Below are 13,542 nucleotides of genomic sequence, written 5' to 3' on the forward strand. Positions count from 1 at the left end.
CATGGATTGCAGCCATTCTGACTGGCGTGAAATGGTACCTCATAGTGGTTTTGATTTGCATTTCTCTGATAATGAGTGATGTTGAGCATCTTTTCATGTGTTTGTTAGCCATCTGTATGTCTTCTTTGGAGAAATGTCTATTTAGTTCTTTGGCCCATTTTTTGATTGGGTCATTTATTTTTCTGGAGTTGAGCTGGAGGAGTTGCTTGTATATTTTTGAGATTAGTTGTTTGTCCGTTGCTTCATTTGCTATTATTTTCTCCCATTCTGAAGGCTGCCTTTTCACCTTGCTAATAGTTTCCTTTGTTGTGCAGAAGCTTTTAAGTTTAATTTTTTTAATAAAAGCATTAAATACTTATAGGCTGCTGTCATGTTCATCATATACATTTGCTTAGATTCAAAATTTAGCAAATTAACAACAAAAACAGACACACTTACCTTACTAAGATTTGAATACAGATCAACTACACTGTTACAAAACTTTTCCACATCTTGTGTAAGTAGCTGGTCTGGATTAGCTATTCTGTTGTCCAGATTTCCCATTTTATAATATGTGAAAGCTCTAAAATAACAAGAAGATGATTTTAAAACAAATGATTCTAAAAAACAACAACAAAAATATCATGTTATACTATGTAGTACAAATTTGTAGAAACAGAAAACTTTGGAGCTAGAAGAGGACCTAAAGATTGCCCTAATTTATTTTAGAGATGAAGATCCCAGTCTAGAGAAGGATGATTTGCCAGTTAATGGAAGTCAGGATTAGATTCCAAATAGTTGAGATCTTTCCATATATGCTTCTGGTTCAAGAGCAATTCACTTGAAAAACATATCTAATAAAAAAGAAAGACTTCTATATCTCATTATCATAAGTATTATTTTTATTTTTAATATAAAATTAGGTTATCACTTACTGGAGATATTCCTCATAGAGGTACTTGGTTAATCTTACTCGGAAGCACAGTTTGAGCTCATTTAACCCAAACTTCAAGAAGTTATTAACCAGAGAAATCTAAAACAAACAAACACACATTATTAGTTTTGCTTCATTTCTGCTTACGAAATCATAATTTATTTTCCTATCATTGGCTTTGTCCCCAAATCCTATAATTTTTTAATAACTGATAGTTTGAATTGATATAATTCAGTTTTTACTTAACAGTCCCAAACACACAAAGAGAATATGCTACATCAAATGCAATTAGCTATTACCCTTTACTTGAAAATTAATTTTAAAATATATTAGTATTAATTATGAAAAGAATCTTGCAACTATTTGCGGTGGGGAAGGTGTGTATAAACAAACAAAAGGCCAAATTTGTCACCTGTTTATTCAATGTAAAGAACTTGCTTCAGGAGTACTGACATTTATGCTTAGTATATCTTTTCTTTGCTACTACCAGCACTACAATCCTAGCTAATGGGATTCTATACACACCACATTTGCATCTGTTAAAAAAAATACCACAAGTTTTACACCAATTAACGCCATTTTCTAGATTATTTCTGGAGTCACCTTTACTCTTTTCCACCACTATATTAAAATTAATTTTTACATAGTTCTAAAGTCACATTTACATAAAAATTTTGTCAAGAAAACACTGGTCTGCTGAATCTTAATCTTTGATTGACACCAATGCTGCTTAATTTTCTCTTTTAGAAGGATTTCCATGTATGACTATCCTCAAGCTTTATTAAATCTGACATATTTTCTAATAATTAGATTTTACAATCAAGTAAATTTTACAATCAAGTTCCTCCCTATTACTCTCACACAAAAAATACTAAAATTCTTATTGTGCCAATAAAATACTCAAGCTAAGAAAATTACTTATGATTTGGACCACTTATCTTTATTTTTAGTAAATTCACGCAATAAATTCCAATTTAACTTAAATCACGTTAGTGGTTCAAGTAACAGTGTACAGCCCACATCAATGACTCTCAACCAGGATTTCTGCCCTCAGCTCACTGCCTCCACAACCTCACCTTAGCCCTCACAGGACATCTGGCAATGTTTGGAGACACTGAAGACATTTTTTGTTGTCACAGCTTGGGGAGGGATACTATTTCCATCCTGTTTACTATGTTACTATGAGAAACTCTGGCCTAACGGTCAGAAAACATCATCTCCAGTTGTACATACCCACATATGATGCAAAGAAATTGATCCAAGCATAATTCCTTTAAGTTTTTCCATCTAGTGTAAAGGTTTGCATTGATACATTTCCTCTAAGTTACAAAACTAAACTTGAAAAAATTTAGCATATAAATCTTTAAAGAACTTAATAAGTAAAAATCCTTAAAAGATTTTAGTAAGATGCAATTTTTTTCTATGTAAAAATTTTTAAAGAAATAACACTTACGAGAGGCATAGCAGCGATGAAGTTGAATAAGTATTTCTTGAAATCTTTTCTGCTACGACCAATGATACCACTGCAAACCACCACATGCAATGCATTAGTTGCAAAAGAAGCAATATTTGTCACACACAAAAAAACTCTGTAAATCTCTAAAATTATTTTTGGAAAAGTTTATTGAATCAAATGAATCAATAAAAAAAAAAGATGCTAAAATCATTTTCTAACAAAAGCTTGAACTTTTGAAATTTTACCATTTTAAACAGCTTGCCTGGAAATCACTCTATAAATGGCAAAATTAAATAAGAATGACAGCTAGTTCTTTCCCTCATAAAAATGATAATTAAACAGCAGGCTTAATTAAGCAGTCACAAAAGGGGTTTTATATGGTGAAACAATTAACTTTACAGACCCAGGAGTGGATTACTGTGGATAAAACAAACTAGTATTTGTTTGTTTTAAATATTTTAACATACTGATTGTCATTTGTATGAACTAATGGCAGAGAGACAGACTAATGAGAGATCAGTAAACCCTTCTTAGCTTTGCAGGCCGTAAGGTCTCTGCTGCAACTACTCAATTCTGCTATTGGAGAGCAAAAACAACTAAGAAAGCAATAGTTGTAAGAAAATCTTATCAAAACAGATGATAGTGGGATTTCAATGAAACAAGATCTTCTATCTATTTTTAATTTATTTAAAATATTTACTGTTTTTAAAATATCCACTAAGAATTTATTTAAAGGATTCTGCTACTTTTAACCTAGAAAGCCATGATGTCATTATAAGTAAAGGATCTTTGACTACCAAATGCGCTAGTGCAAAAATAGAATTTGATCATGTACTCTTTTTCCAAATAATACTAATATTCCCCAAAGCAAATTAAATATATTTTTAAAAACAATTGTGCTAAATGATTCAAACCTAGCTCCACACACACACACACACACACACACACACAAATGACTGGGATACACACTGACAGAGAAATAATTTGCTTTTTATGAGGGAGTAGGTGAATAATGCCAAGTAACATCAACTGATCTTTTAGGGCAAAAGAAGTCCACGGTCAAAGAAATTTGGGAAAACCTGAGTTAAAGCTAACAAATTTCTTTACCAAAGAGCCTCTCAAAGCTCTCAAGTATATTATACATTGTAAAACTCTCTGAGATAGTTTTGTAGCACTGTAGCATTTCCTTCGCCATAGCTAAGATTCCCAAGAACATATTTTGGGAAATGTTACTCTAGACCAATAGAAAAATTAATGATCCAATCTTGACATAGCTGCTAAAAATTTAAAAAGAAAAAAAATTTAAGCTGAACTAGAAAGAAGTTACAATAGAACCACACAAAAATGTTGTCTACAGCAGTAAGAATATTAGAGATGAGAAGCAATTAAGACAGTACAAAAGTTTAGAGGTTTAAATTAAAACTGAACCAAATTTCACATAAAATCAAAGTGCTTTAGTGCTGCCCAAGCTGTGAAACACACAAGATTATCAAACACTGGTAAAGCACATGCCATCATTCAGCAATGGTTTACCATTGGAGTAGCAGCTATAAATTTAAAAAATGGTTTCTTGAATAAAGCTTTATTTCTGCTTATTATTCCGCTGCAAAAGAAAAATAATCATCAATAAAGAGTAATTTTACAGTAGTCCCAATCATAACTACTTCTAAAACATATAGGAATTAAGATAGTTTGGTAATTTTAAAATGTTACAGCCAAGTGGGTGTAAATAAAATATACATTTATGATTGCATATGGCAGTATAGAGGAACACAATTTGCCAAAATGCACCTCTTTGGCCTCAGGCTAGTTTTAGGCTGATTATTTTTAAGAAACAGAAGTGTCAGGAAGCCTTTCTTGTTTGCCTTCCCCTTAGCTACCTAAAGAATTTACAAAAAAGGGCCTGCTCCCAGGACAGAGCTCTGACCACATTTATCTGCAAAGCACATGGGCCAAATGTGCTGAGCGAATCAGATATCAGAGTCCACTCTGAGTCCACTCTGAGTCCACTCTAAGTCTGGGCCACAAGGCCCAACAAACATTTGTTTACCAAACATTTACTTTTCCGTCTTCATGTAAATTGCTTGTCTCCCCTGTAAAGCCCCAAACCACTACCCCTAACACCCTCTTCTGTTTTTAGCTGAAGATGGTCTTTAAGATGAGGGCTTTGGCCATTTTGGAGAGTTACTAAGTTCTCCAGGGTCTCTCCCATGTATATATGTTATTAAACTTTTGTTTCATTTTCTCCTGTTAATCTGTCTCATGTCAATTTAATTCTTAGATCAGCCAGAAAAACCCAGGAGAGTACAGGAAAATTTCTTCCTCTCTAGCAACAGCAACAAGATATGAAGGATTACCTTCCGTATCATAGAACTGTCAACCTCTACCTATGCTATTAAAATTTGCCCCGTTCCAAAGACATCAGTTATAAAGGATACTAAAATTAAGCACATCAAGGATCATAACAAGTCTCTTTGAGACTCTATTTTAGCAGAAGTGTATATGAATCTAAACACACTTTGGAAGAGTCAAAATGGAAAAGACAAACTTACAATGTAGCTTTAGTAGCAGGTTAAAGAAACGTGTTACTTTTTCAGATCAAATTGTTTTATATTACGAATTCACAGTATCTTAGAACTTTAAGTTTGACCAAATATCAAATATCTCATGCACAGCAGAAGCTCAAAAACATTCAGGAGAAAGTTAACAATTAACTTTTTTTAATTTTTAGAGCAGAGAAAGGTTTATTGCAAGGTCAAGCAAGGAGAATGGGTGGCTCGTGCTCAAAACCCCTGACCTCAACAATTAACTTTAAAACAACTGCTTTAGAACCCATGAGTGTTATGTTAAGAATATAACGAGAAATGGAATATTTCCTGTCATATCAGTAAACAAAGGATGTCACAGTCATCAGCAACTGAAGCCACCACAGATGGTTAAGCTGCTGAGCCCTGAGGGTACTCAGGAAGGAAAGAATACCTGCCATCTAGCAGCCATCAGACTGCAGCTGCTCCCTCAATGAGCTCTGAGGAAAGGAGGCTCAGGATGTGAAAGCAGAACACTGGCCCCAGATAGATGAGGTGCATGTTAAAGGAATGATGAATTTCTGTGAGCCCAGACTCTTGCATTTTCCCATACATAAAAAAGAGCTAAATTCCTTAACTTGGGATATTTGGTTTTCTTTAAGTAACAATAACCTCTTGATGTTCAGACTACCTGCCCTTTGCTGCAAAACTTCTATAGAACCTGGCTCCTCCCCTCGCCTCCTTGGAGCAGTTCTCTCTGCGCCACTAGAGATGCTGTCTCCCAGGTTTGAAGTCCTAAAAATTCCCACTGAATAAAACATAACTCTCAGCTTTTAGGTTAGGAGTAATTTTTTAAGTCCACAATAAGGAGATCCTTGTACTATTCTTGCAACACCTCTGCAAGTTTAAATTACAGGAAAATAATATGCTTCTTAAAACTCTTAAAATTTTTTGTTTTCTTACTTTTTCTACATCTCGTAACTAAATTTTAAAACTGAATACCTAACAAGTTGATTACTCTGGCAGAATTATAAGCTGGCTCATGCTACACAATAATTTCCTCTTATCTATCATCACCAATTAATGCACCACCTACTCTTAGTCTAGTCAAGGCTATGATTTTTCCAGTAGTCATGTATGGATGTCAGAGTTGGACTATAAAGAAAGCTGAGTGCTGAAGAATTGATGCTTCTGAACTGTGGTGTTGGAGAAGACTCTTCAGAGTCCCTTGGACTGCAAGGAGATCCAACCAGTCCATCCTAAAGGAGATCAGTCCTGGTGTTCATTGGAAGGACTGATGTTAAGGCTGAAACTCCAATACTTTGCCCACCTGATGCGAAGAGCTGACTCATTGGAAAAGACCCTGATGCTGGGAAAGATTGAGGGCAGGAGGAGAAGGGGATGACAGAGGATGAGATGGTTGGATGGCATCACCGATTCAATGGACATGAGTTTGAGTAAACTCTGGGAGTTGGTGATGGACAGGGAGGCCTGGTGTGTTGCAGTTCATGGGGTCGCAAAGAGTCGGACACGACTGAGTGACTGAACTGAACTACTCTTAGTAATGCATTTTCTCTAGAGCATTCAGTCTTTGAGAAAATTAAAATAAGCATCTATTTAATTAAAGTTGGAAATCCCTAGTTTAGAAAATTAAAAATTATTCTTTTAGGTTACAAAAACATGAAATCACAAAATCTGAATAAAAGGGAAAAACCTTTTAAAAATAATCTTCTATACTATACCATGATTGTGCAGGGTTCTTTATATGTATCATGTGACATATTCTACATACATATCTAATATAATGTTCACAGTGGATGTAACCTGTTATTTTTGCCACAGGTAATTAATAACACTATAGTTAGGAAGCCTATTTTTATTAATAGATATGGCAGTTAAATAATAAGTAAAGCCAAAGGAAAAATATATAAAATTCTATAGTTTGTAAAAGGACATATAAGTCTTCTCTATATTAATTATACAAAGGACTCAAATTACTTGTGCACAAAGCTCACAGAAAGAGAAATTAGCAATGAAACTGATCTAGCTAAAGTTGATGTGCTAGCAGCAATAAACAAATACTTCAATTATATTAATGCTTTACTTCTCAGGATTCTTTAGATTTCTTAGGATTCTTTAGAAGATTTCTCACTGGGACACACACACACAAACTGGCCAGACTCTCCCTACAAATCCCCTTCAGGGACACCAGACAATCAACAATCCCACAACTTGGCTTCTGACAAGTTAAATATGAATACATAGCCAAGAGTGACTGCTTGAGGAAAGCTCTAACATGAATGACAAAGATCAGAATAACAAAGGACAGTGAAAGTCAAAGACTTGAAAGAATGACTACCACCAAAAATGAACATTCATACAAAAAGACAATACTTGGAAATAAAACAAAAATTCACTGGATGATAAAAGAAATCTCCTCGAATATACAATAAAATGTCAGAGATGTATATAGAAGAGAAATTACAGTCAGATGATCAGTCCAGGAAGTCCAACACTCAACTAGTAAGAATTCCAGAAAAAGTAAAGAAAAAAAAATGGAGAGGAAGAACTTTTTTAAAAACACAAGAAATTACTTTGGAATGAAGAATGAGACTGAAAGGGTCACAAAGACAAGGAATGCAAAAAAAAATTCACACTAACATTCAGTGAAATGCCTAAACCCTAGCAATACAGAATCAATAATAAAGAAATAATAAAGCTTCCAAAGGGGGGTAAAAGCAGATCTGCTACTAAGGGTGGCAACCAGCACAGGAATGGGCCTAACATCCAATGTGGAAACTGGATCAGTAGTTTCTAACCTTGGCTACACAGTAGGATCACCTGGGATGCTTCAAAAAAGGAATAACTAATTGAATCAGAATCCCGAGGGGTAGGCCCAGGCATTAGTAGTTCTCAAAATTCCCCAGATGAGTCTAATTATTCTGCAGCCAGGGTTGAGAACCACAGAGCCCTATAGAAGACAATAGGGTGATGCTTTCCACATTCTGACAAAAAGTGATTTCTAATTTAGAATGCATAAATAAAGCTAAATTACCAACCAAGTGTGAGAACAGAAGACTTTATCAGACCTACAAGGTCCCAAAATTTTACTTCCCTTGTAACCTATTCTCAGAAGAAGATTGCATCTGCCAAAAAGACAAAGTAAACTGAGGAAGAGGAAAACCAAAGATCCAGAAGACACGAGTTATTCAATGCAGGAGAGGAAGATGAAAAAAATTCCTAAGATCATGATAAAAGTAAATTCAAACATGACTGCTATTTAGTGGAGCTAAAGCACAATCAATCCTGATGAGAGCAGGAAGACAGAAAACTAACAAGAGGTATGGGGAGGGATGGTAATAGAAATAAAAATCAGTAAGTTATCTGATGTGTGTGGCATATTACAAAATTGAGATTTTAAAGTGTTGAGAATACGCTTGAGCTGAATTAGTTAAGTAGGCAAAAAATTAATGTACACAAAAACCTGCAGTTTATAAATGGCAGGAAAAACAAAACGTTGTATGTAAAAGAAACTACCAAAGAAGAGCATGTGGCTCAGCTGTAAATAATAATCAAAATTATGTAAACAATAAATTTTGATTGAACAAAAAACTGTGGTACAACATTGAGAGAATGAGCATGGACACACGTAGGACTGTAAGAGAGCTAACTCTCCTCTTCTAAGAGATAAAGAAATACACACATAGTGTCTAAAACTGAAAATCTAGAGACAGCAATGTAAGTATGTTACAAAGAAATGCAGACAAAGTAAGAGATGAAACAGTAAAAACAGAAGGCAGGTGGCTCCAGGAATCACAGAGGATCGATGGCTTTGTGATTAAGTTCTGTAAGGTTATTTGATATTAAACTATATTCACGTTTTACTTCTTAAGCTATCCATACATTATCTTGATTAAAATAAAAAGCCATGGGGCTAACCAAAGGATTCAGGGAATTCTGAATTGAATACTGGCATCTATACCCCATTGACTACCCTGCCAGGCTCCTCTGTTCACGGAATTCTCCAGGCAAAAATACTGGAATAGGTAGCCCATTCCCTTTTCCAGGAGATCTTCGCAACCCAGGGATTGAACCCAAGTCTCCTTCACTGCAGGTGGATTCTTTACCATCTGAGCCACTAGGAAAGCCCCGGGACACCCATACACGTATTCTAAGGCATGTGGAATTTACACATTCAGAGATCTGTGGTTGGGGCCTTACTCCCATGCAGACAACCTTCTTAGTTTTCCTAGAGACAGGAGTCAGAAAATATCTGCATAAAACATTCTTCCTCTCCTACAAATCCTCTTAAATCAGGAATCAAGGATGTCAAAGAAAAAAAAAACCTTCAAAATTTGGGAGCATTTAAAAATTTTAAGTACTGTCATTTAAAAAGTTATCTTAAATGTTTTAAGAAATTTTCTGATAAAATACTACATGCCAAGAAACAAAATTTCAAGAAAAAATTTTTTACTGACATTCAAATTGGTATTATCACAAGGAATAAACCCTTCATTTACAGATAAAAGTTAATATCACAACTGTTATTTTTGTTTTTAAATTCAAAGTCATCTATTACAGCAATTAATAATATAATATGTACAAAGACTATAAAAAATATACACAAAGCACTAACTTCAGAAACTGAAGGAAATGCCTTATAATTTTTGTTTAATAAACATTCACAACATTATTCCCTGAAATGCTTTGATATTTTCCTCACATTATCTCATTAATATCAGACATCCAATTTGGTGACTTAAGTTTCCATTACAGAATTTAATATACAGCACATCCCCTTTTTTTTTTTTTTTTCTTTTTGGCCATGTCACACAGCACGTAGGATCTTAGTTCCCAACCAGGAACCAGATCACTGGCCCTGCAGTGGAATCACAGAGTCTTAACCACTGGACCACCAGGGTGTCCCATAATTTTCCATTTACTTGTCTCTGACCCTCTATAAACTGCCAGCTCTGCTAGGGTCTCTCCTGTTCACTAACAGGTACATCCTTATCTCTGCCTATGGCACAAGGGAGACAATCAATCAATATCTACTAAATAAATGAACAAAGACATAATCTGACTTACGTTATTTATACCTAATTAGAATCTATTTCTTGCTTAAGATAATGCTTAAATATGACACAAGTTAGTATTTCATACAAAAAAGGAGGAAGATGAAAAGTACCTTTCAATGAGCGTCCCATTTTGAATCATCCAAACGTCACAGAATGTTCGAGACACCAGCATAACAGCAATAAGTATCAAGTAACCTGTCTAAAATAAACCAGGTAGAGTAAATTAATTAAGTGCATTTTAGAAAGTTAAAAGAAACATTACTTTGATAAAGATTTTTGGTTTCTAAATCCAAAGCTTTACTCTACCTTTACTGTAGTTGGCTGACATTTTACTGATAGGTAATTTTTTTTAATATAAATTTATTTAATTGGAGGTTAATTACAGTATTGTATTGGTTCTGCCATACATCAATATAATTTTGAAAGAAGTTTAAATATATATTACAAATGGAAAAGGCCTTGTAGATCAGTTAATCTTTTTCATCCAGAATTAAAAAGTGCTTCCAGCTCAAGATGGTGGAGTAGAAGGATGTGCCCTCATCTCCTCCTGCGAGAACACCAAAATCACAAGTAGCTGTTGAACAACCATCGGCAGGAGGATGATAGAACCTACCAAAAAAAGACACCCCACGTCCAAAGACAAGGGAGAAACTGTAGCAAGATGGTAGGAGGGGCACCACAATCGTGATAAAATCAAAGCCCATACCCGCCAAGTGGGTGATCCATAAACTGGAGAAAAATACCAAAAGAAGTTCTCCCACTGTTGTGAAGGTTCTGAACCCCACGTCAGGCTTCCCAGCCTGGGGATCTAACAAAGGGATTAGGAATCCCCAGGGTATCTGACCTTGATGGCCAGTGGTATTTGATCACAAGACTTCCACAGGACTGCGGGAAACAGAGATTCCAGTCTTGGGAATGTGAACGTGAAGTCGCTCAGTCGTGTCCGACTCTCTGCGACCACATGGACTGTAGCCTACCCGGCTCCTCTGTCCATGGGATTTTCCAGGCAATAGTACTGGAGTGGATTGCCATTTCCTTCTCCAAGGGATCTTCCCAACCCAGGGATCGAACCCGGGTCTCCCGCATCGTAGACAGGCGCTTTACCGTCTGAGCCACCAGGGAAGTCTAGGGAGGGCACAAACAAAACTTTGCACACACCAAGACTTCTATGCAGAGTACATCATGAGAAACGCTGGACTGGATGCAGCACAAGCTGGAACCAAGACTGCCAGGAGAAATATCAATCACCTCAGATATGCAGATGACACCACCCTTATGGCAGAAAGCGAAGAACTAAAGAGCCTTTTGATGAAAGTGAAAGGGGAGAGTGAAAAAGTTGGCTTAAAGTTCCAAATTCAGAAAACAAAGATCATGGTATCCGGTCCCATCACTTCATGGGAAATACATGGGGAAACAGTGTAAATAGTGGCAGACTTTATTTTCTTGGGCTCCAAAATCACTGCAGATGGTGACTGCAGCCATGAAATTAAAAGACGCTTACTCCTTGGAAGGAAAGTTATGACCAACCTAGACAGCATATTAAAAAGCAGAGACATTACTTTGCCAGCAAAGGTCCGTCTAGTCAAGGCTGTGGTTTTTCCTGTGGTCATGTTTGGATGTGAGAGTTGGACTATAAAGAAAGCTGAGCACTGAAGAATTGATGCTTTTGAACTGTGGTGTTGGAGAAGACTCTCGAGAGTTCCTTGGACAGCAAGGAGATCAAATCAGTCCATCCTAAAGGAAAATCAGTCCTGAATGTTCATTGGAAGGACTGATGCTGAAGCTGAAACTCCAGTACTTTGGACACCTGATGCGAAGAGCTGGCTCATTTGAAAAGACCCTGATGCTGGGAAAGACTGAAGGCGAGAGGAGAAGGGGACAACAGAGGATGAGATGGCTGGATGGCATCACCAACTCAATGGACAGGACTTTGAGTAAATTCCGGGAGTTGGTGATGGACAGGGAGGCCTGGTGTGCTGCAGTCCATGGGGTTGCAAAGAGTCAGACGTGACTGACCTGAATTGAACTGAAGACTCAGAGGAAAGGGGTAGCAATCCCACAGAAGACTGAAACACAAGTCCCTGCTAGTGTTGGGAGGGCTTCCTGCAGAGGTGTGGGTCAGAGGGGTCCCTACAGGGATGGGGGCACTAGGAGGGGACGGTCCCTTTGGTGTAAACCCTCTTGAAGGTCACCGTTAACCAGAATTACATTAAAAAGTGAATCCTAGGCAGGTCAATGATTTGCCTTCACATAATCAATGACAGAAACCAGCAGTATAACCTAGACTACCTAGATTACATTGTACTGTGATTGTCCTATGTTTTGAACATGCGACTCTAATAAAGAAAAATGACAACTACCAACATACAGTTATCAACAAATACTGAAGACTAAAATTTTGCTTAAGTAGAATAAATTTGGTTCAATTTGTTAGGAAAACCTTTAATAGGCAGTGCCCCTGCCCAAGCAGGGCTTTCAATTTAGTTATTAAGGCAAGATTTACACACAACAAGAAAACAGACCAATGTAAGTAAGTATATTTGCATTGCTTCTTGCAGTAAGTAGCAAATTGGAAGGTGTGAAGTAACAAAAGAGGGTTATGACATTAGAAATACATCAAATAAACCAAGTAAACCAAAAAGAGAATGAGGATTATGAGTTAAAAAAAAAAAGATTTAATGGAGAATAAAAAATAGATTAAAACCACATGAATTATCATATCCAGCAGAGCTTAAAAAACTACTGCAAGCTTTCAGCTTGAACAAAATATTAAAAACTGTTGTTTAAAGAACATTACTTAAGCAATGCTGGGAGAGATAGATTACTGAGGAGATGAGAGACTGAGGTGCTGGTGAGGAGTAACTGTCTTGTGTGCGGGGCAAGAATCTACACTCCAGTCTCTAATTCCCACACACACCCACTCAAAGCCGACCTTAATCTTTCTAAATTGGAAGAATATATACAGCAACACAGATGCTAACGTCAGAGAGGAGGGGTATGGCAGGGGAAATGTTTGCTGGATAAAGTGTTTGATTTTGAATTTACAGAATTGAGGGGCAAATGCATCTACGACTTCTGCAATTTTTGCAAACAAATCTTGTTTTCAAAAAAGGTGAAGGTACTAAAAATGTCAAAGACAAGGCAGGGAGTGAAAAACACAGAAGTAACAAATGAATCCATAAGAAAGAAAACAACGTCAAAAAAGAGTCTATGGGACTGAGTTGTGACAGCTGCTCCCCCAACGTTTCCCAGAGTTGGCTGGCAGGAAGGGTACCATCTTCCTACCTGGTCCCACCACCTCAAAGTTAGGTATTAAACTGACAACAGAAGAACCCATTGATTTTTAATAAATGCCCTCGGTAGATGACACTCTAACTATAATGCTAACTTTTAGTTCAGACCTTAAATACAGTCTCACTCCTAAATTAATCATTTGAGGAATAAAGGTAACATTAGACAAAGACAGTTTATATTTTCCTTTATTTTATGTACTTTTGCTTATTCTCAAAATAACTACCAAGTTTATTTGGCTCACTTTAGCAAAATCTAGTAAACTTTTGACTACTGACC

The 13,542-nt window shown here is 36.3% G+C and overlaps 1 protein-coding gene across 1 annotated transcript in view; it reads right to left on the reverse strand.

Moving 5' to 3' along the window:
* The window catches only part of ABCD3 (ATP binding cassette subfamily D member 3), an 89,421-nt gene that overhangs the window by 31,796 nt on the left and 44,083 nt on the right, over positions 1–13,542 (reverse strand). The window contains exons 4-7 of the mRNA XM_061411142.1: positions 10,083–10,171; positions 2,367–2,436; positions 915–1,012; positions 439–562 (exon numbers count right to left, since the gene is read on the reverse strand). Of these exons, the coding sequence (XP_061267126.1) occupies positions 439–562; positions 915–1,012; positions 2,367–2,436; positions 10,083–10,171 (381 nt within the window). The remainder of the gene's footprint in view (positions 1–438; positions 563–914; positions 1,013–2,366; positions 2,437–10,082; positions 10,172–13,542) is intronic.

Source organism: Bos javanicus, chromosome 3 (genome assembly GCF_032452875.1).
Source record: "Bos javanicus breed banteng chromosome 3, ARS-OSU_banteng_1.0, whole genome shotgun sequence".
In the NCBI taxonomy this organism is placed as follows: Eukaryota; Metazoa; Chordata; class Mammalia; order Artiodactyla; family Bovidae; genus Bos; species Bos javanicus.